Source organism: Ranitomeya imitator, chromosome 2, assembly GCF_032444005.1.
Source record: "Ranitomeya imitator isolate aRanImi1 chromosome 2, aRanImi1.pri, whole genome shotgun sequence".
Classification (NCBI taxonomy): Eukaryota; Metazoa; Chordata; class Amphibia; order Anura; family Dendrobatidae; genus Ranitomeya; species Ranitomeya imitator.
In genome coordinates this window covers 571583421-571605616 of record NC_091283.1, presented here as the reverse complement: position 1 = coordinate 571605616, position 22196 = coordinate 571583421, and the positions used below count along the sequence as shown (strand labels likewise).

The following is a 22196-nucleotide window of genomic DNA, read 5'->3' as shown; positions in this document are numbered from 1 at the left end:
TAGATATATGTATAATAGGTCAAAAAATGCTTTATATCAATGCTAAGAGAGTAAACCTCAAGCTAATGTAGAATTGAGCTTCACACGTCCGAAGCCAGGTTATAAACAGTTGTGAGTCAGTGAGGGGAACCATATGTGAGGGCTGTTATGTATCCCCCAGAATGTGCTTCAAAGCATACTGAACAGCTGGAGTGCATTGTAATCACAAACACAGATGTGGTTATCATGCAAAATAAAAGTGAGAACTGGGTCATGTTAGGAAAATTTGTCTTGGGCTTTTATTTTTGGAGAGATACAGTGGGTATTGAAAGTATTCAGACCCCTTTAAATCTTTCACTTTTTGTTTCATTGCAGCCATTTGGTAAATTCAAAAAAGTTCATTTTTTTCTCGTTAATGTACACTTTGCACCACACCTTGACTGAAAAAAAAATAACAGAAATGTAGAAATTTTTGCAAATTTTATAAAAAAAAGAAAAGCTGAAATATCACATGGTCATAAGTATTCAGACCCTTTGCGCAGACACTCATATTTAAGTCACATGCTGTCCATTTCCTTGTGATTCTCCTTGTCATGGTTCTATTCCTTCATTGGAGTCCAGCTGTGTTTAATTAAACGGATAGGACTTGATTTGGAAAGGCACACACCTGTCTATATAAGACCTCACCGCTTAGGGTATGTGCACACGATGCGGAAAACGCTGCAGATCCGCAGCGTTTCCGCAGCTGCGAATCCGCAGCAATTTCCCATGAGTTTACATTACAAAGTAAACCTATGGGAAACATAAAATGCTGGGCACATTCGCGCGGAAACACAGCTGTTTACATTCCGCAGCATGTCACTTCTTTCTGCGGATTCCGCAGCGGTTTTACACCTGCTCCTATAGAAAACCGCAGTTGTAAAACCGCAGTGAAATCTGTAGAAAAACCGCGGTAAATGCACGGTAAATCCACAATTTATCTGCAGCAAAAACGCAGCGTTTTTGCCCTGCAGATTTATCAAATCCGCTGCGTAAAAATCCGCAGTGGACCATTATACGTGTGCACATAGCCTCACAGTGCATGTCAGACCAAATGAGAATAATGAGGTCAAAAGAACTGGCCAAGGAGCTTAGAGACAGAATTGTGGCAAGGCACAGATCTGGCCAAGGTTACAACAGAAGTTCTGCAGTACTCAAGGTTCCTAAGAGCACAGTGCCTCCATAATGGAAGAAGTTTGGGACCACCGGAAGTCTTGCTAGATCTGGCCATCCAGTCAAACTGAGCAATCGAGGGAGAAGAGCCTTGGTGAGATAGGTAAAGAAGAACCCAAAGATCACTGTAGCTGAGCTCCAGAAATGCAGTAGAGAGATGGAAGAAAGTTCCACAAAGTCAACTATCATTGCAGCCCTCCACCAGTCGGGCCTTTATGACAGAGTGGCCCGACGGATGCCTCTCCTCAGTGCAAGACATATGAAGGCCCGCATAGAGTTTGCTAAAAAAGCACATGAAGAACTCCCAGATTATGAGAAATAAGATTCTCTGGTCTGATGAGATGAAGATAGACCTTTTTGGTGATAATTCTAAGTTGTATGTGTGGAGAAAACCAGGCACTGCTCACTAACCCGCCCAATACAATCCCAACAGTGAAACATGGTGGTGGCAGCATCATACTATGGGGGTGCTTTTCAGCTGCAGGGACAGGCCGACTGGTTGTCATTGAAGGAAACATGAATGCGGCCAAGTACAGAGATATCCTGGATGAAAACCTATTCCAGAGTGCTCTGGACCTCAGACTTGGCTGAAGGTTTACCTTCAAAAAAGACAGTGACCCTAAGCACACAGCTAAAATAACAAAGGAGTGGCTTCAGAACAACTCTGTGATCATTTTTGACTGGCCCAGCCAGAGCCCTGACCTAAACCCAATTGAGCATCTCTGGAGAGACCTGAAAATGGCTGTCCACCAAAGTTCACCACCCAACCTGACAGAACTGGAGAGGATCTGCAAGGAAGAATGGCAGAGGATCCCAAAATCCAGGTGTGAAAAACTTGCTGCATCATTCCCATAATTCCATCATTAATGTGAAAAAAATGAACTTTTTTGAATTTACCAAATGGCTGCAATGAAACAAAGAGTGAAAAATTTAAAGGGGTCTGAATACTTTCCATACCCATTGTATGTAGGATAGTAGTGGAACGGATCTCTCCCTCCAGTCCGGGTCTTACAAGTGTCCCATGTCCACGGTTTTCATATAAATCTTCAGTTGAGGTTTGGGTGTATCAGTTTTTTGTTTGGATTTTCACATGTAGCAAAAGCTGGTGGCGCTGTGGACGTATGCCTGGCTGTGTGAAGCACGAGAGCACCCAAGAACCTTATGGGGGTTCAAGTGCCAGCGGCACTGGACTTTATTTCCTGTATGCAGTATTTGGAGAATAAAGGACATTTGATTTATCTTGCCTGGGTCACTGTCTCACTAAGTTCACTGGCGGAAACGCCGCTGCCGCAAATAGTATTGTCTCATAATACAAGAGTAAATCACCATTTCAGAGTGATGTGAAGACCAGCGTATCTAAACTCAGCATGACCGTGTAAGACATACATGTATGATAGGCATATACAACAAGGCTACTATTAGCATGCAGGCACACCAAAGCACCCTTGACGTGGTTTCGAATTTTACTTCCTCAGAAGGGGCACTTGTGAGGAAGCAAAATGTGAACTGCCCTTCAAGGATGAAAATTAATAAATGCTTAAATCATCTGCAGATTGTATTATAAGTATTTGTCTTGTTCTACATAGGATTTCTTCTCATATTTAAAGACTCACATTATTTTACAATTCAATTTCGTTAACAAAACCATAAGACAAAGACAAAAAAGCAAATGATGAATCAGGGCCAAAATTTATATATCCAATAGCTCTAATGCTTTACTTGAGAACACACAAACCATTGTGTAAAAATACAAAAAGTATGTTATAAGTTCTCTTCTTACCAATAATAGGAGGATCATCAGAGGATGCAGGCAAAAATTCATTCAATAGGAGCATGAGGACAGATATCCCCAAGAGCAAAGTGATCTTGAAGTTGATTTTTTCATTGTATGATTTGGGAACGTAGTGACTTAACAGGTCCAGAAGCATCAGAGACAATGACGGTATGATTAAGGCAAGTACATAAAGACTTGATTCCCTCTCGATGACCACCTAAGGAATTAGAAAATTAAAAGTCTTAATCCATACTAACCAGTGCTCAAATCTCTAAACTGTCCCTTGAATATGCGATCCAGTGACTACTGCATAATTTGAGGGGAACTATGGTCTGTGGCAATTGGAAAATACAGCCACATAACATGTCATCACATCACTACAGACCAAAAGTTATTGTTGTTTATCAAACACCTGAGACCCATAAAGACTGATGTAGCCTGTTGATGAAAAAAAGAAGGATTTCTGGGCTTAATACATCATTATAACACTATAACCCTGATTAATTAACACTGATGTTTCATACGCCAATCTAATAATGGGCTTGCAGGATTGAGATGTACCAAATTCATTAAGAGGTAGACACCATTTAAAGAGGTTGTCCACTACTTTAGCATTGATGACCAGTCCTTAGGATAGGCCATCAATGTCTGATCGGTTGGGGTCCAACACTCGGCACCCCAGCCAATCAGCGGTTATCGATGGCGGCAGCTACCATCCGGAAGTACTCAATCGTGGAGCTGGTCATCTTCTGATAGTGGTCGCTGCAGGGTACAACACATCCGCCTCCTATTGATTTGAATAGGAGGCCAATGCGTAGTACCAAGCCTCGGCCACTATCTGAAGATGGAGCAGCACCGCCAATAACAACTGAACGGCAGGGGTGCAGGGTGTCGGACCTTAACAGATCAGACATTGACAACCTATCCTAAAGATTGGTCATCAATGCTAAAATAGTGGACACCATCGTTAATAAATTCAGTGTATATTATCAATGGTGTGCACCTCACCAGAAATGTTACTCCAGTTAAAAACATTTCTGGCATAGGAAACAATGACACTTTACATGAATTTGACGGGTTGTTACAGTCGCGCCCTGTCCCGAATCCTCCCCAGCTGCATTTTTTTCATGGAGCTGCAAGAAGCTAGCATGAAAACAGAAAAAAATTGCAACATTTTTGCTGAATGTCACATGGCGCACAAACAAAATGCATTTTTTTTTTATGTCCTATAACAGTTTTGTGGGGGTAAACACAGATGAATCAGAACCTAAGCCTTTTAATTTTCAATTATTACATGTAAGGTTTTTAAATATGTCTGAAACCTAGAAAACACTATAAAATACTTGACAGGTGTGGCATTACTCTTTCTCACCTTTCTCAGCTGGCCTGTAGTCAGAGATGAGGTGCCGAAATGGCAATGAATGAGCACGGAGACCAAGGATAGGACATCAAAGGAGTTGTCCACAATTTATTGCTCTTTGTTTTTTGTTATTTTTTTTTACACAAATACATGAATTTTGGGCTAAAAATTATTTTTGGAATTGGATTTCCCCCCAAAATTTTGCACCATTTTGCCTTCATTAACTCTTGGTTTCTTGCATATTTAACTTTAAATTGAATATGTCATGTCTGTTAATGCTTTTAAGTAGGGCTTTTTAAGTAGGCTTTTAATAGGGCTAATCTCCAGGTTAATAGCATTATGAATGAGCCTGGCAGCTAAACTGAAGGTGTGACACCCGGGAGAAACTGAACTTTTTTTTCTCCCAGCAGCCCCTGGCTTTCAGTTATGTGGGTGTGCAGGCACGGTAACAGTCACTGTTCATAGCACTGAGAGCGGTGGCTGTAAGAATGCCCCAGCACTGACTGGCAGCCAGGTCTGCAATTCATCAGTGTAAAGTTGGCTATCAATCAATTCCAGGGTGTGCTTACAGCTGGCAGTGCTGTAAGCGGTGACTGTAATTGCTATGGGCATGCCTGCATGACTGAAAGCCGGTGGCTAGGACCTTCATAATGCTATAAGCCTGAATAACCCTATATCTCAAGGTTAGTAGCGTTATCGTACCTGACAGATTCTCTTTAATGTAGTCAATAGTAATAAATCAACTGATATGAGCTCAGAAAAAAAACAGATATAAAAAAAGTTGCAAACTTTCCTACTAGACTGTCAGAAAGAGCTCATTGACTGATTCTCAAGTACAGTTTGGCCACTTTCTCTTGTTAGTGGAGTCATCTTCACACACTGAATCAGAAAAAATAAGGAGGTGCACACAGCCAAGAGGAGGACGAGGTGCAAGCTGAACCGGGATAGTGTGACTGCGATACGCACCCTAGGACACTATTTTCTTATCCCATTGCATACCTATAGCACCTAATTTGCACACCATTTCCTTGTGGGCCATATTGAATGTACAGCTAGCGTTGTTTGAGAAAGACCCTCCAAAGGGTTGAAACGTCACGTACGCTACTTGATTCTGTACCTTGTTCATCAAAAATAATTTTATATGGTGTCAATTTTCTACAGATTAAATGATTCACTAGCAACACGAATTGAGAATGCAGCTGTTTGACTTTTCAGCTTCACACACTGAGCAGCACTTCTGTCCATATATAGTGACTTGCAAAAGTATTCACCACCCCCCACTTAGCATTTTTCATGTTTTGCTACCTCACAACCTGGAATTTCACAGGTTTTTGAGGGTTTGCATCAGTTCATGCAAAGTACTTGTTTACAACTCCAGACATTTGGTTTTCTTATTGCTATGAAGCAAACAACAAATAGGACAACATAACTAAAAACTGAATTGTGCATAACTATTCACCCCCTAAAGTCAGTACTCTGTAGTCTCATTTTGTGGCAATTACAGCTGCAAGTCGCTTTGGATAAGTCTCTGAGCTTTCCACATCTTGCTTCTGGGATTTTTGTCCATTCCTCAAGGCAAAACTGCTCCAGCTCCTCCAAGTTAGATGGTTTACTCTGGTGAACAGCAATCTTCAAGTTTGACCACAGATTCTCAATTGGATTATGGTCTGGGCTTTGACTAGGCCACTCCAAAACATTTACACGTTTCCCCTTAAACTACTCAAATGTTGCTTTAGTAGTATGATTTGGGTCATTGTCTTGTTGGAAGGTTAACCTCCGTCCCACTCTGAAATCACTGATAGACAAACAAATTTTGATCAAGAATATCCCTGTATTTCGCACCATCCATCTTCCCCTCGACTGGGACCATTTTCCCTGTCCCTGCTGCCGAAAAACATCTCCACAGCATGATGCTGCCACCACCATGTTTCACTGTGGGGATGGTGTTCTAGAGGTCATGAGCTGTGTTGGTTTGGCTCCAAACATAGGATTTACCTTGCTGGCAAAAATACATATGCACATACAAATTTGTAGTTATTTGACCCCATAAATTTAATTTATGCCTATATTTTTCTCACTTGATTTCACCAACTTAGACTATTTAGTGCTGATTCATCAAACACAAATCGGATTACAAAAATATTTAGACACAGGTTGTAATGTAACAACATAGGTACAAGCCAATGGGGTGAATGCTGCTGGCAGCTGATGGAGGAGCATGTGACCAGAACTGTTCATCAGACACTTTCAATTGTAGAACACCTCACATGGGAAAGCTGATTTTCTATTGGAGAAGGCTGAGAAAAAGTCCTTGATGTCATTGTAACAGTCTAAGGACTTGTTCAGACACTGTATTTTTGCAGTGTTTTCTTTCTGCCACAAAAATGCTGCATTTTACAGTACCAGCAAAGTGAATGAGATTTTAAAATTCTCATTCACACACTAGTTTTTTTTCCCCTTGCGTTTTTTTAAATCTGCAGTATATCAATTCTTTTAATGTCTAGCAGCGTTTTTCATCTAGTCTAATGAATTAGAAGAAAATGCCAGTAAATATGCATCAAAGACACAACAAAAAAGTGTAAAAAAAAGTATTTTCGACAGTGTTTTTCTGTGAACATACTCTAACAGAAAAGTTTATACCTCTTTTTCATCTGTCTTTTTCTCTGAGCTCAAGTGACGAAGCAAGAGTGAAACATACGTTGGGGCACCTGGGCCACAAAGCAATTATCACATTTTCTTCATGACTTGATGTAAGTGTTGCCTTTACTATCATACAACATGCTGGCATAGTATAGTTCATAGGGATAAAACATATAGGCACTGGGATATATACTATGTATTTAACAGCTTATCGTTTGTACATATTTGTTTTTTTGTGGTCCTCCATTGGGTTACTCTGCCTTATTTATTTATTTTACTTTTTTATTACTGTATTAACCTCAATAAACAAAATTATTTATGCGACTTTAGAGCACTATTTTCTTTTGTTGGTATTTATTGCCCGGTCACGTAGCCTGAGAAAGTTATGTGATATGTGAACTGATGCCAGGAGCAGGAATATGCTGACTTTTTGCTCTACCATTGTTTTCAACTGAATGTATGTTCCAAGGACACGTACACAGTTGAATACAGGACATTTTCCTAACCTCTCTGTACAGCAGGACAGTTCCCCAAATTTGGAAATGTCCCGCTGGTTTTGGATGGTTGGGAGATTTATGTCTATGCCTTAAGAAAGGCCATATACAGTTAGGGCCAGAAATATTTGGACAGTGACACAATTTTCGCGAGTTGGGCTCTGCATGCCACCACATTGGATTTGAAATGAAACCTCTACAACAGAATTCAAGTGCAGATTGTAACGTTTAATTTGAAGGGTTGAACAAAAATATCTGATAGAAAATGTAGGAATTGTACACATTTCTTTACAAACACTCCACATTTTAGGAGGTCAAAAGTAATTGGACAAATAAACATAACCCAAACAAAATATTTTTATTTTCAATATTTTGTTGCAAATCCTTTGGAGGCAATCACTGCCTTAAGTCTGGAACCCATGGACATCACCAAACGCTGGGTTTCCTCCTTCTTAATGCTTTGCCAGGCCTTTACAGCCGCAGCCTTCAGGTCTTGCTTGTTTGTGGGTCTTTCCGTCTTAAGTCTGGATTTGAGCAAGTGAAATGCATGCTCAATTGGGTTTAGATCTGGAGATTGACTTGGCCATTGCAGAATGTTCCACTTTTTGGCACTCATGAACTCCTGGGTAGCTTTGGCTGTATGCTTGGGGTCATTGTCCATCTGTACTATGAAGCGCCGTCCAATCAACTTTGCAGCATTTGGCTGAATCTGGGCTGAAAGTATATCCCGGTACACTTCAGAATTCATCCGGCTACTCTTGTCTGCTCTTATGTCATCAATAAACACAAGTGACCCAGTGCCATTGAAAGCCATGCATGCCCATGCCATCACATTGCCTCCACCATGTTTTACAGAGGATGTGGTGTGCCTTGGATCATGTGCCGTTCCCTTTCTTCTCCAAACTTTTTTCTTCCCATCATTCTGGTACAGGTTGATCTTTGTCTCATCTGTCCATAGAATACTTTTCCAGAACTGAGCTGGCTTCTTGAGGTGTTTTTCTGCAAATTTAACTCTGGCCTGTCTATTTTTGGTATTGATGAATGGTTTGCATCTAGATGTGAACCCTTTGTATTTACTGTCATGGAGTCTTCTCTTTACTGTTGACTTAGAGACAGATACACCTACTTCACTGAGAGTGTTCTGGACTTCAGTTGATGTTGTGAACGGGTTCTTCTTCACCAAATTAAGTATGCGGCGATCATCCACCACTGTTGTCATCCGTGGACGCCCAGGCCTTTTTGAGTTCCCAAGCTCACCAGTCAATTCCTTTTTTCTCAGAATGTACCCAACTGTTGATTTTGCTACTCCAAGCATGTCTGCTATCTCTCTGATGGATTTTTTCTTTTTTTTCAGCCTCAGGATGTTCTGCTTCACCTCAATTGAGAGTTCCTTTGACCGCATGTTGTCTGCTCACAGCAACAGCTTCCAAATGCAAAACCACACACCTGGAATCCACCCCTGACCTTTTAACTACTTCATTGATTACAGGTTAACGAGGGAGACGCCTTCAGAGTTAATTGCAGCCCTTAGAGTCCATTGTCCAATTACTTTTGGTCCCTTGAAAAAGAGGACGCTATGCATTACAGAGCTATGATTCCTAAACCCTTTCTCCGATTTGGATGTGGAAACTATCATATTGCAGCTGGGAGTGTGCACTTTCAGCCCATATTATATATATAATTGTATTTCTGAACATGTTTTTGTAAACAGCTAAAATAACAAAACTTGTGTCACTGTCCAAATATTTCTGGCCCTAACTGTATACACATTTAAGAGTAGTATAGATATTAGCTTTCATATTCTGTTCTTGCTGCTGCAGATGGTCATGGTAAAATCAGGTACCCTTCCAAATTTAGTTATGGGGCCTCATACTTACTTGTTATGTTCCTGGAAGCTTGTATTGCCCATGATACACACATTTATATAAAGGGAAACACCATGACTTCAACTCTTCAGTATTTCTTTAGGGTGGACTTATTAAGGTGTTTATCAGAAACATTTTATTTTGTAGGAAACAGTAAGTTGTATCTTTTCTACTGAATCAAGGAAAGCTAGTTATGGGCATGGGTAGTAATAAGTAAGAATACACAATCTAAATACCGTGAATAAGATCATTGAGCGGCCATCCTTTGTTTTTTCTTCCATCACTAACTCCAATGGATGCCATTCTCCATTGTCAACAAAGTGCTTCAAGCGTTCTCTGTCTACTTCTGAGGAATTTCTCAGGGACTTCAAAACAATACTGTTCTCTAGAGAGAAGACATCGCAATAGAGTTACATGAGGTGTATCCTGCTATTCCTAGTGAAAAGAACTCTACTTAGGTAATAATTATGGTGATTATAGGGGGCATGAGGAAATATGATTAATATGATCGTGTTGTACAAGAGTCGATAGTCATGCCATTTAAGACATTATTAGTAAGTTCACTTACATACCCCAGAGGCAGCTATGGAGTCCTAGGAGAATGTGGTCCTGGGCCAAGTTGATCCCTTCCACTTTTCTACTCAGTGGCAAGAACTTATACAGCAAGCAAAGGGGTCATGATTTGGCTCACAAGTCGTGAATGTGCGAGTAATAGCCACAGCTGCATCTTGCCCATGAAGGGCTAGGGTTAGGAGACATCAGATAGCGCTGTGGGAACTGCTGGAGTTTACTAATGTTTAGAATCTATTGTATGACCTCAGTTTTGTTTGTCAGATCTCCTCTGTATCTTCCATGTATTTGATGATTAAGACAACGGTTGCAGTATTTCCCAAGATAACAGTTCAGTCTCCTATACTGTCTGAATGCTGAATGATTGTGCTGAAAGCTTAAATCTGCAGCAATGTACAAGGTGTGGAGGAGGAAATAAACACTTCATTAAAGGGGTTGTCCGCTACTTGGACAACTCTTTCTCAATCACTCTGTTTCTCCAAGTAAAACCTCCATTACTGGCATCATTCCAGGGGTGTCAACACTGGCTATTCTAGGGTTTGTGTGACATTGTTACATCACACGAAAACCCGTGACCAATTATTAGCTGCTTTACAGTCTCCTCCTTCAAATGTAACTGACATCCAGAGAGAGTTGCAGTTGCTCTTTTACTGTACTTCCTCCAGATGTCTGATTTGTCCAGACATATTGTTATGTCACACAAGCCTCGTGAGAGCCATTGCCGACACTGCTGGAACCAGAATTGAGTATAAGTCTTATTGTTTAACTTTTCGTTCGTGCACACCTTATGAATTGGGGCCTTAGCCCTTGTGACCTGTTTGGGAAAAAAAACAATCTTTGCGATGAGTTCCCCCATCCCTTGTATGTAGATGTATTATGTATTAATTATGAAAACACAAGAGAACTGGAAAATGGAGGCTGCGTCTCTTGTTATACCTCAATGTATTTAAACAATGAACCTCTTCTTTTGCTAATTGGTAAATATGTAATTGAAGGTGTTTTCAAGAGCACCGCCCCAAAGAAAAAGTTAAATCTTGATACAACAATCTATCAAATCTAAGAAGACCATTTGTTTAGAAAAAAAATGTTAATGACAGATTGCTGTGCTCTCATTGAGTTTTGTTTGTTGACATTGTTGGTCTGCTTATGGGAGCATTTCTGTCTTTTTGTTATCTCAGTTTCATGCTCAGACTACATTTCTGATTATGCTTTGCATGCTGTAACACAGAATCTTGGCTTTTTTTTTATTTAAACTTAAATACATGCACCTGGGGTTACAAATAATTTGTGCAATTGGGTTTTGTTAAAAATGTTGCACCGTTTAGCTTTTAAAGGCTTTTTGTTTCCCTGAACATTCAACATTCCTGTGGTCTGTGATATTAAATCAGCTGAGAAGAATTCAATAAAAGATTGATCAAAGATTTACAAACTCTCCAGATGTAACAAAAAGACAGAAATGCTCCCATAAGTGATCACCCCATTGTTAGCTTAGGCGAAACGTACGTCAGGCGTTTCAGGTAAACATCTCCAGAACATTATTGCTGTCACTATGACCATGTAATTTTCCAGTACTCTTTCTGCTCTATTACCACTTTTTCCTTGTGTTCTAACTTACAGTGGGGGAAATAATTATTTGATGCCTTGCTGATTTTGTAAGTTTTCCCTCAGACAAAGGCATGAACAGTCTATAATTTTAAGAGTAGGTTAATTTTAACATTGAGAGATAGAATAGCAAAAATAAAATCCAGAAAATCACATTGTATAAATTATATAAATGTATTTGCATTTTGCAGTGAGAAATAAGTATTTGATCCCCCACCAGCCATTAAAAGTTCTGGCTCCTACAGACCAGTTAGACGCTCCTAATCAACTCGTTACCTGCATTAAAAACAGCTGTCTTACATAGTCACCTTTATAAAAGACTCCTGTCCACAGACTCAATTAGTCAGACTCTAATCTCTACAACATGGGCAAGACCAAAGAGCTTTATAAGGATGTCAGGGACAAGATCACAGACATGCACAAAGCTGGAATGGGCTACAAAACCATAAGTAGGACCCTGGGTGAGAAGAAGACAACTGTTGGTGCAATAGTAAGAAAATGGAAGAAATACAAAGTGACTATAAATTGACATTGATCTCGGGCACCATGCAAAATCTCACCTCGTGGGGTATCCTTGATCATGAGGGAGGTGAGAGATCAGCCTAAAACTACACAGGGGGAACTTGTTAATGATCTCAAGGCAGCTGGGACCACAGTCGCCAAGTAAACCATTGCTAACACATTACGCCGTAAAGGTTTAAAATTTTGCAGTGCCCTCAAGGTCCCCCTGCTCAAGAAGGCACATGTGCAAGCCCGTCTAAAGTTTGACAATAAACACCTTTATGATTCTGTGAGTGATTGGGAGGTGCTGTGGTCAGATGAGACAAAAATTGACGTCTTTGGCATTAACTCAACTCGCCGTGTTTGGAGAAAGAGAAATGCTGACGATGACGCAAAGAACAACGTCCCCACTGTCAAGCATGGAGGTGGAAACATTATGTTTAGGGGGTTTTTATCTGCTAAGGCACAGGACTACTTCACCACATCAATGCGAGAATGGATGTAGCCATGTACCGTAAAATCCTGAGTGACAACCTCCTTCCCTCCGCCAGGACATTAAAAATGCGTCATGGCTGGGTCTTCCAGCAAGACAGTGACCCAAAACATACAGCCAAGGCAACAAAGGAGTGGCTCAAAAAGAAGCACATTAAGGTCATGGAGTGGCTTAGCCAGTTTCCAGACCTTAATCCCATAGAAAATCTATGGAGGGAGTTGAAGCTCCGAGTTGCCAAGCGACGGCCTCAGAATCTTAATGATTTACAGATGATCTGCAAAGAGGAGTGGACCAAAATTCCTCCTGACATGTGCGCTAACCTCATCAACTACAAAAAAGTCTGACTGCTCTGCTTGCCAACAAGGGCTTTGCCACCAAATATTAAGTCTTGTTTGCCAGAGGGATCAAATACTTATTTCTCATTGCAAAATGCAAATATATTTATATAATTTATACAATGTGATTTTCTGGATTTTATTTTTGATATTCTATCTCTCAATGTTAAAATTAACCTACCCTTAAAATTATAGACTGTCTGTATAGACTGTCTTTGTCAGTGGGCAAACTTACAAAATCAGCAAGGGATCAAATACTTATTTCGCCCACTGTATGACTGACCAACTTTACTTTTAATTTTTCACATGAAGATCATATGATGGTTAATTATTTTGACTGGGGAGCACTTATTCTTATTAGCCTTTTAGTACATTATTTACTACATTAATGTAACTGTTTATTCCATGTAACGTCATTGTTTTTTACATGTTGGGAACACGTATTTATTTGTTGTCTACTTTATATGACTTCTGATTGTAACGCCGGTGTCTCTGCATCCCCTTCCACAGCAGAGACACCAACACTCTCACTGCCGCAGCCCTGCACCTCCCTATCCTCCTCTTGCCATTCCCGCCTTGTCTCCTGCACCTCTGCTCTGCGCCACTCTCCCCCAGCAGAGACGCCGATACACTCACCGCAGCTGTCACTCGTTCCCCTGCGGTTGCCCGGGGACTGCACACTGCTCTCAGCTCCCCCCGAAACAGTGTTTAGGTGCTGGCTTCTTAGAGGGACAGTGCGCTGTCCTAGAGTGTCCTCAGACAATTGCTGGGGAGCACTTATTATTTAAGGCACCTCCACCAGGTGGGAGATGCTTATGCAGCGTTGTGTGTTCCTAAGATCCTTGTCAATTCTCAAGTCCCAGTACTCGCCTGCCTGTCTATCAGCCATGCCCGCCAGCCTGAAAATGACCTCGGTAAAGTAAATAGAGTTTCTGACTGACCACTTTCTTCCATAGCATAAAAAGAAACGTGCCATCCATAGCAAAATTATCTTCATGCATGACAATGCACCATCTCATACTGAAAAGAATACCTGTGAGTCATTGGCTGCCATGGGCATAAAAGGAGAGAAACTCATAGTGGCCTCAACCATATTGAGAACCTTTGAAGTATCCACAAGCAAAAGATTACGAGGAAGGGAGGCAGTTCACATCAAAACAGCATCTTTGGGAGGCTATTCTGACATGAGTATGAACGTTTTCAGAGTAAAACACTCCTGGTATCATGCAGCAAGTGTTTGATTCATGGTGTCCGTGATTCAGCTGCAAATGAAAAATTTAAAGGGGTCTGAATATTTTCCATACCCAATGTATAATATTTATAGGCACTCATTGGGTAAATGGAAATTTGCTGCTCAATGGCTAATAAAAGCCCCTACTGGAAAACTTACCTAGATGCATGGCACTGACAAGGGAAACAGAGCACTTCTGAGTATCAAATGGAAAGTAGTGAAAGTCCAAAACGCATGTGCTTGTCAAACGAATTGGTTTAATAGCTTTAATCATGCCATCGTGGGTCAAATTGGCATACTTCATCCAAGTGGACGTATCCTCAAGAACTCTGCAAAAAAAAAAAATCATAATTATAAAATCTGAAACCACAAACTTCAAATTATTCTGCAGCTGAGAATAATCATAACATGAGTCTTGGGATGATCAGATGTAATTTTTTGTAAGTCTGAAGGCCGCATTGTAAAATGGTCCTGTAAAGGGTACCGACACGAGTCACGATAGGGGACTGGTTTGCAATTCTTGGAGCTCATGCAGACAGTCATATAAATTGGACTTACGCAGTCTGATTTTTGATTGGCCAGCACAAGCACAGCACACCCACCCATGCTGTCCACTAGGGCTGTTCAGATTAGCTATTTTTCTCTGTCCAACTGTCCGTGGGGGGAAAAAAAATTGCAACATGCACAACTTTCTTGTGTATATCAGTTGACACTCACCCCTTTAAATTTATGGGTACGTAAAAAAAAATCTGACCCCACAAAGAACATCAATGTGGCATTCTATTTTTATGGATACATTTCTGTTAATAACTTAAGAAACTGTATTTGATCATGTACAATTTTTAATGTAGATGTATGAAAGCAGATTGCACATGGACATCACAACACAGATGGCACACGGAAGAAAATCATCTGAGTTCTCTGGATATGCATCTGCAGCCTGTCTGAGGAGCAAGCACGCAGCCTTGGTGCATGAGTAGCAGCTCACCCTTAGGTCTGGTTCACCTGGGAATAGTATATGAGCCATATACAGACCACAATTCCTGAACTAACCGTGGATCTTCCATTCTGAACTTACAGCCTCATATGTGTCTATGAGGCTATATGTTTCGGATCCCTGCTGTCAGTCTGGGCATTGTGGTCCGTATACGGATTGTGAAAACTGAACCTCTAAACCTGATCTTAACTTGTAAACATTCACCTGTCTTATAAAGGCATCACAGGTAACTGGGTTTTAAATCCACAGTTAACCCACAGGAACATCAACAAATCAATCCAGTACTAAGTAAATACAGTCTGAGGCAAAATACACATTCACTCTAGGTCTAGGGTGAAATGTTCTCTGATTGTCGAAATTCTGCTTTTTTTCCCTCCATCCGTTTCAGACCACTATGATGATTTCTCCCAGCCACAAGTTGTCTTTGTTGAGTTTGATACTCAGATGTGTTTGGCATCTTGCTTCTGCAGAACATTGCAGGGGTCATCAACCTGTGGCTTGGGATCTACAATGTGGCCTGTGAGCCCAAGAAGTGTTTATGGAGACTGTCTTCCTGCTTGGTGCCTTAGCCCACCAGGTCTAGAAAAGCAGCTCTGAAGAGTAGGTCTCTAGATGGTGACTTTAATGGGTAGTTCTGTGCAGAAAAGCAGGTACGCGGAGATGTTGGCAAGATAAATATTGTAACATGGAGAGAATAGGATACGGTTAGAGTGGAGCTTGAAGCTTGAGGCAATAGTGTGATGCAAGTGCTTGAAGCTAGAATACTGAATGAAGGTAAAATGGGAACCTTTGGATATAATTATGCAGCCTATATTGCGGGTGGGGTGCCTATGGCTCTAATCCTAAAGGTAGGCTATAGGTGACACTAATATTGGGGATAAGGGTGTCGATTGTGGCTCCCAAGTTAAAAAAGGTTGGGCTACTGCTCTATAGAAACACAAAATCCTTATACAAGTGCTTCTCACTAAATTAGAATATCATTAAAAAGTTAATTTATTTTAGTTCTTCAATAGAAAGAGTGAAACTCATATATTATATGGAGTCATTACAGAGTGATCTATCTCAAGTGTTTATTTCTGTTAATGTTGATGATTATGGCTTACAGCCAATGAAAACCCAAATGTCATGATTTCAGAAAATTACAATACTTTATAACACCAGCTTGAAAAATGATTGTAAAATCAAAAATGTTGGTCTACTGAAATGTATGTTCAGTAACTCGCTGAGTACTTGGTCAAGGCTCCTTTTGCATCAATTACTGCATCAATGCTGCGTGTCATGGTGGCGATCAGCCTGTGGCACTGCTGAGGTGTTATGGAAGCCCAGGTTACTTTGATAGCAGCCTTCAGCTCATCTGCATTGTTGGGTCTAGTGTCTCATCTTCCTCTTGACAATACCCCATAGATTCTCTATGGGGATACGGTCAGGTGAGTTTACTGGCCAATCAAGCACAGTGATACCGTTGTTTTAAAACCAGGTATTGGTACTCTTGGCAATGTGGACAGGTGCCAAGTCCTGCTGGAGAATGAAATTTCCATCTCCAATAAACTTGTCGGCGGATGGAAGCATGAAGTGCTCTAAAATTTCCTGCTAGATGGCTGCGCTGACTTTGGTCTTGATAAAATACAGTGGACATACACCAGCAGATGACATGGCTCCCCAAACCATCACTGATTGTGGAAACTTCACACTAGACCTCAATCAGCTTGGATTGTGAGCCTCTTCACTCTTCCTCCAGACTCTGGGACCTTGATTTCCAAAGGAAATGCAAAATTTATTTTCATCTGAAAACAACACCTTGGACCACTGAGCAACAGTCCAGTTCTATTTCACCTTGGCCAAGGTAAGACACTTCTGGTGTTGTCTGTGTTGTGTATTGGTCATGAATGGCTTGACACAAGGAATGTGACACTTATAGCCCATGTCCTGGATACGTCTGTGTGTGGTGGCTCTTGAAGCAATGACTCCAGCAGCAGTCCACTCCTTGTGAATCTCCACCAAATTTTTGAATGGCCTTTTCTGAACAATCCTTTCAAGGCTGCTATTATCCCGGTTGCCTGTGCACCTTTTTCTATTACACCTTTTCCTTTAAACTCAACTTTCCATTAATATGCTTGGATACAGCACTCTGTGAACAGCCAGCTTCTTTAGCAATGAACTTTTGTGGCTTACCCTCCTTATGGAGTGTGTCAATGACTGCCTTCTGAACATCTGTCAAGTCAGCAGTCTTCCCCATGATTGTGGAGCCTACTGAAACAGACTAAGGGACCTTTCTAAATGCTTAGGAAGCCTTTGCAGGTGTTTTTGTTAATTAATGACTTTTGGGTTTTCATTAGCTGTAAGCCATAATCATCAACATTAATAGAAATAAACACTTGAAAAAGATCACTCTTTTTGTACTGAGTATATAATATATGAGTTTCACTTTTTATATTGAAGAACTGAAATAAATTAACTGTTTGATTATATTCTAATTTAGTTAGAAGCACTTGTAGTGTCACACATTGAGGCCCATTAATTCAGTACTGCTACACATTTGAACTCCCTAAATATACAAGAGCTACACCCTCTGTCACTTTAAAAAAATAATGACACACTGCATCCACTGCATTTAATGACACCAGGTATTGAACCCCCCAAAGCTGTGATATCATCACACACAGAGTATCCAGCACAAACAGGCTCTAATCAGAGTAGGAAGAGAAGTGGGAGGTCACGCTGCACAACTGTGCAACAAGACAAGTATATTAGAGTTTGTAGTTTGAGAAATCGACCACTCACAGGTCCTCAACTGGCAGCTTCATTAAATAGTACATGCAAAATGCCAGTGTCAATGTCTACAGTGAAGAGGCGACTCCGAGATGATGGCCTTCAGGGCCGAGTGGCAAAGAAAAAGCTATATCTGAGACTGGGTAATAAAAGGAAAAGATTAATATGGGCAAAAGAACACAGACATTAGACAGAGGAAGATTGGAAAAAAGTGTTATGGACAGACGAATCCAAGTTTGAGGTGTTTGGATCACACAGAAGAACATTTGTGAGACACAGAACAACTGAAAAGATGCTGGAAGAGTGCCTAGCGCCATCTGTCAAGCATGGTGGAGGTAATGTGATGGTCTGGGATTGCTTTGGTGCTGGTAAATTGGGAGATTTCTATAAGGTAAAAGAGATTTGGAATAAGTAAGTGTAACACCCCTGGTTCCTGGTTGTTACAGTGGCATTGATTTCCTCATGGGGAGAGTGATGTCACGCTTGGAAGCAAGGGAGGATCTTCTCTATCAGGTACACACAAGTATACAACATGTTCACACTCCAGGCCAGAAGGGGGAGCTCTGATACAGCTTGTGGGTGGCTCCCCTATATATATTCTGGTCTGGAGGGAAAGTCAGCCAGTCTGAGAGAGAGTTCCTGGAAGGAAGGAAGGAAATTGAGGGGCCGTGCAGCCACGAGAAGTGCTGCAGCTCCTAGGGAAAGAGAAAGAGAAAAACAAACAGATTGTAGAGAGCATGCTGAAGAAGTGAAGCACAGGAGAATGAGAACTGGGGAGAATAGCTGCAACTGAGCTACCTCCCTACAGAGCGCAGACACCGGTAGCCAGAAGACCGAGGTTGTGAGGGAACCCAAGACTTACAGCAGAAACCGGCAGGACAGCTGGACTACACGTCACCTGTCTGCCCTAACACCTGGAGACACAGTGGTGCATAGAGCCTGGGTCGTGATAGATACCCTGTAAAAAGGCTCGAGCCACCTGTCATACGGGTTAGTGTCCCACCTTTGAGGAGGACAGAGAGAACAGTGAGGACCTTGACAGAAGCCACAGGCAGCAAGGGACTACACCACAGCGCTAGTAGGAAGGCTTCTAACTCCACCTGGTAATAGGGACTCTGAACTTGCTTCCAAGCCGGCCGGATCCTGCCTGTACCTGTGATCTGGTGCCCCGGACTGTGGCTGCCTGAAGTCTTCAGTAAACCAGGTAAAGAGGCTGCAAACCTGTGTCCTCCGTTTCTTTCTACACTACCCACCATTTTAATCTAAACACCGGGAGCCCTGGGAACCCAGCTTCACCTGTGGGAAACTATACCATCTTAGCTGCCATAACACCACCCCAGTGGATCCCTTTAAGCAGCGTCGGTCACTTCTGACCGAGAACCACAGGTGGCATCACGAACACAAACTTTATTCATAACTCCTTTAAATGGAACCTGTCACCTGAATTTGGCTGGACCGGTTTTCGGTCATATGGGCGGAGTTTTCGGGTGTTTGATTCACCCTTTCCTTACCCGCTGGCTGCATGCTGGCCGCAATATTGGATTGAAGTTCATTCTATGTCCTCCGTAGTACACGCCTGCGCAAGGCAATCTAATAAAAGTATGAGTTTTCATGGAAAACATAAAATTGTCTGGGTGACACGGTGGTGAGTATATATATATATATATATATATATATATATACACACACATACATACATATATATATATATTTATTTACACTTTTAAGAACTTTTTAACATTACTTTCTGGTACCGTTAGACAGCTTAACACTAGGACTACTGGTATAGTCATTTTGACTACTTGCACTTCAGTAGTTCTAGTCGGGGTCACGAGTCCAGTAGTCCTAGTGTTAAACCAATGATCATCTGATTATTTGTACTATATGCTGACATGTAACAGTATGGCAGTATATAGTTGAATTGCGGTTTACTACAAAACTCAACCTGTGACTAAGCATCACAGAAGGACCAAGATGGCAGCCACAGGAGCCTTCAGTAAGCAGTTGCCATGGTAACATTAATGGGAGTCGGTGGGCACGTGCCACGTTCCACTTAAATGCTGCTGTCAAGAGATTGACAGGAGTATGTAATTGATTTCCATCACTAAGCTATGCAACATAACCGGCATCTACTGAGTGTGGATGCTTCAGCTCCCTCTCATGCTTGCGGGCCTTGGTGCAGATGTACGGTTATCCACTAAGCAGCTGACTCCTTGCAATGCTGGCCAGGCTCTGCATTTACAGAAGTGCACTGCTTAGAATCACGCATCTTGCCCATATTCAGTGAATATTTTCTTACTGTTCAAGCAGGTAGAGGTCCGGGACCCAGAAGTAGGACAAAGGAATTGTTATATGGCTTATATTACAGAATTGTTGAGGATCCCATGATAAGAAATCATTCTTCCATGTCTGCAAACAGAAATATTTATTTTCAGAAAGAAACAGTACGAATGTGCTTTTAACTAACACCATAAGAACGATCTAAAATTCCTCTTACCGCATGTATCCAAAAATACGTTGTTATGGTCTGTGTCTTCTCAACCTGTAAAAACAAGATGGATGTGCCAAGAAAACACATAGTAGATAGCCTACTACTATTGCTAGAAATGACTTCAGCTTAGGCCGGGTTCAAAAAACTGTATTTCATGTTCCTGAACTAGAACACTAGAACTTTCTTACCTCAACAGCCACATTCAGCTCTGAGGCCGGTTTCACACGTCGGCTTTTTTCCAGTATTGGAAAAAAATGCTACCAGCAATATAAGTGTCCATGTGTGTAATACTTGCAGCACACGTGTGGCAACTGTGCGCCACATCAGTACCACACGTATAACTTTTCGCCATTACTAAGCTGTGGGCTTGATGTCACCAGACAATGCAAAGCTGACATCAACCCCACAAATATGAACTCAACTTGGCACCGCTGCAGGACAAGTGGGAAGAGCCGGGCAAATCGCGAGAATTAGCAGATCTAATAGATGTGCCTTTTTCTGGGCAGCTGCAGGCTGCTATTTTTAGGTTGTGGGGGTCAATATGCACAAGAGGTTGGTACACAAAATGAGAATGCTTGGTCTGGGGGAAAATGTGTGTAAATGGGTTAGTAACTGGCTTAGTGATAGAAAGCAGAGGGTGGTTATAAATGGTATAGTCTCTAACTGGGTCGCTGTGACCAGTGGGGTACCGCAGGGGTCGGTATTGGGACCTGTTCTCTTCAACATATTCATTAATGATCTGGTAGAAGGTTTACACAGTAAAATATCGATATTTGCAGATGATACAAAACTATGTAAAGCAGTTAATACAAGAGAAGATAGTATTCTGCTACAGATGGATCTGGATAAGTTGGAAACTTGGGCTGAAAGGTGGCAGATGAGGTTTAACAATGATAAATGTAAGGTTATACACATGGGAAGAGGGAATCAATATCACCATTACACACTGAACGGGAAACCACTGGGTAAATCTGACAGGGAGAAGGACTTGGGGATCCTAGTTAATGATAAACTTACCTGGAGCAGCCAGTGCCAGGCAGCAGCTGCCAAGGCAAACAGGATCATGGGGTGCATTAAAAGAGGTCTGGATACACATGATGAGAGCATTATACTGCCTCTGTACAAATCCCTAGTTAGACCGCACATGGAGTACTGTGTCCAGTTTTGGGCACCGGTGCTCAGGAAGGATATAATGGAACTAGAGAGAGTACAAAGGAGGGCAACAAAATTAATAAAGGGGATGGGAGAACTACAATACCCAGATAGATTAGCGAAATTAGGATTATTTAGTCTAGAAAAAAGACGACTGAGGGGCGATCTAATAACCATGTATAAGTATATAAGGGGACAATACAAATATCTCGCTGAGGATCTGTTTATACCAAGGAAGGTGACGGGCACAAGGGGGCATTCTTTGCGTCTGGAGGAGAGAAGGTTTTTCCACCAACATAGAAGAGGATTCTTTACTGTTAGGGCAGTGAGAATCTGGAATTGCTTGCCTGAGGAGGTGGTGATGGCGAACTCAGTCGAGGGGTTCAAGAGAGGCCTGGATGTCTTCCTGGAGCAGAACAATATTGTATCATACAATTATTAGGTTCTGTAGAAGGACGTAGATCTGGGGATTTATTATGATGGAATATAGGCTGAACTGGATGGACAAATGTCTTTTTTCGGCCTTACTAACTATGACTATGAATATCCATGGCCCTTTACCAGCCTGAGAATACCAGTCCCCAGCTGTCTGCTTTAGCAAGGCTGGTTGTCAAAAATAGGGGAGACCCCACACCGTTTTTTTTAAAATTACTTATTTAACCCCTTCCCGACCCATGACGCCACGTAGGCGTCATGAAAGTCGGTGCCATTCCGACCCATGACGCCTATGC

At 41.5% G+C, this 22196-nt stretch overlaps 1 protein-coding gene across 1 annotated transcript in view; it reads right to left on the bottom strand.

The window, feature by feature from the left end:
- Nucleotides 1–22196, bottom strand: part of LOC138667597 (5-hydroxytryptamine receptor 3A-like) — a 48195-nt gene that overhangs the window by 12823 nt on the left and 13176 nt on the right. Inside the window, exons 3-7 of the mRNA XM_069755734.1 lie at nucleotides 20320–20364; nucleotides 20122–20231; nucleotides 14216–14385; nucleotides 9561–9709; nucleotides 2972–3182 (exon numbers count right to left, since the gene is read on the bottom strand). Of these exons, the coding sequence (XP_069611835.1) occupies nucleotides 2972–3182; nucleotides 9561–9709; nucleotides 14216–14385; nucleotides 20122–20231; nucleotides 20320–20364 (685 nt within the window). The remainder of the gene's footprint in view (nucleotides 1–2971; nucleotides 3183–9560; nucleotides 9710–14215; nucleotides 14386–20121; nucleotides 20232–20319; nucleotides 20365–22196) is intronic.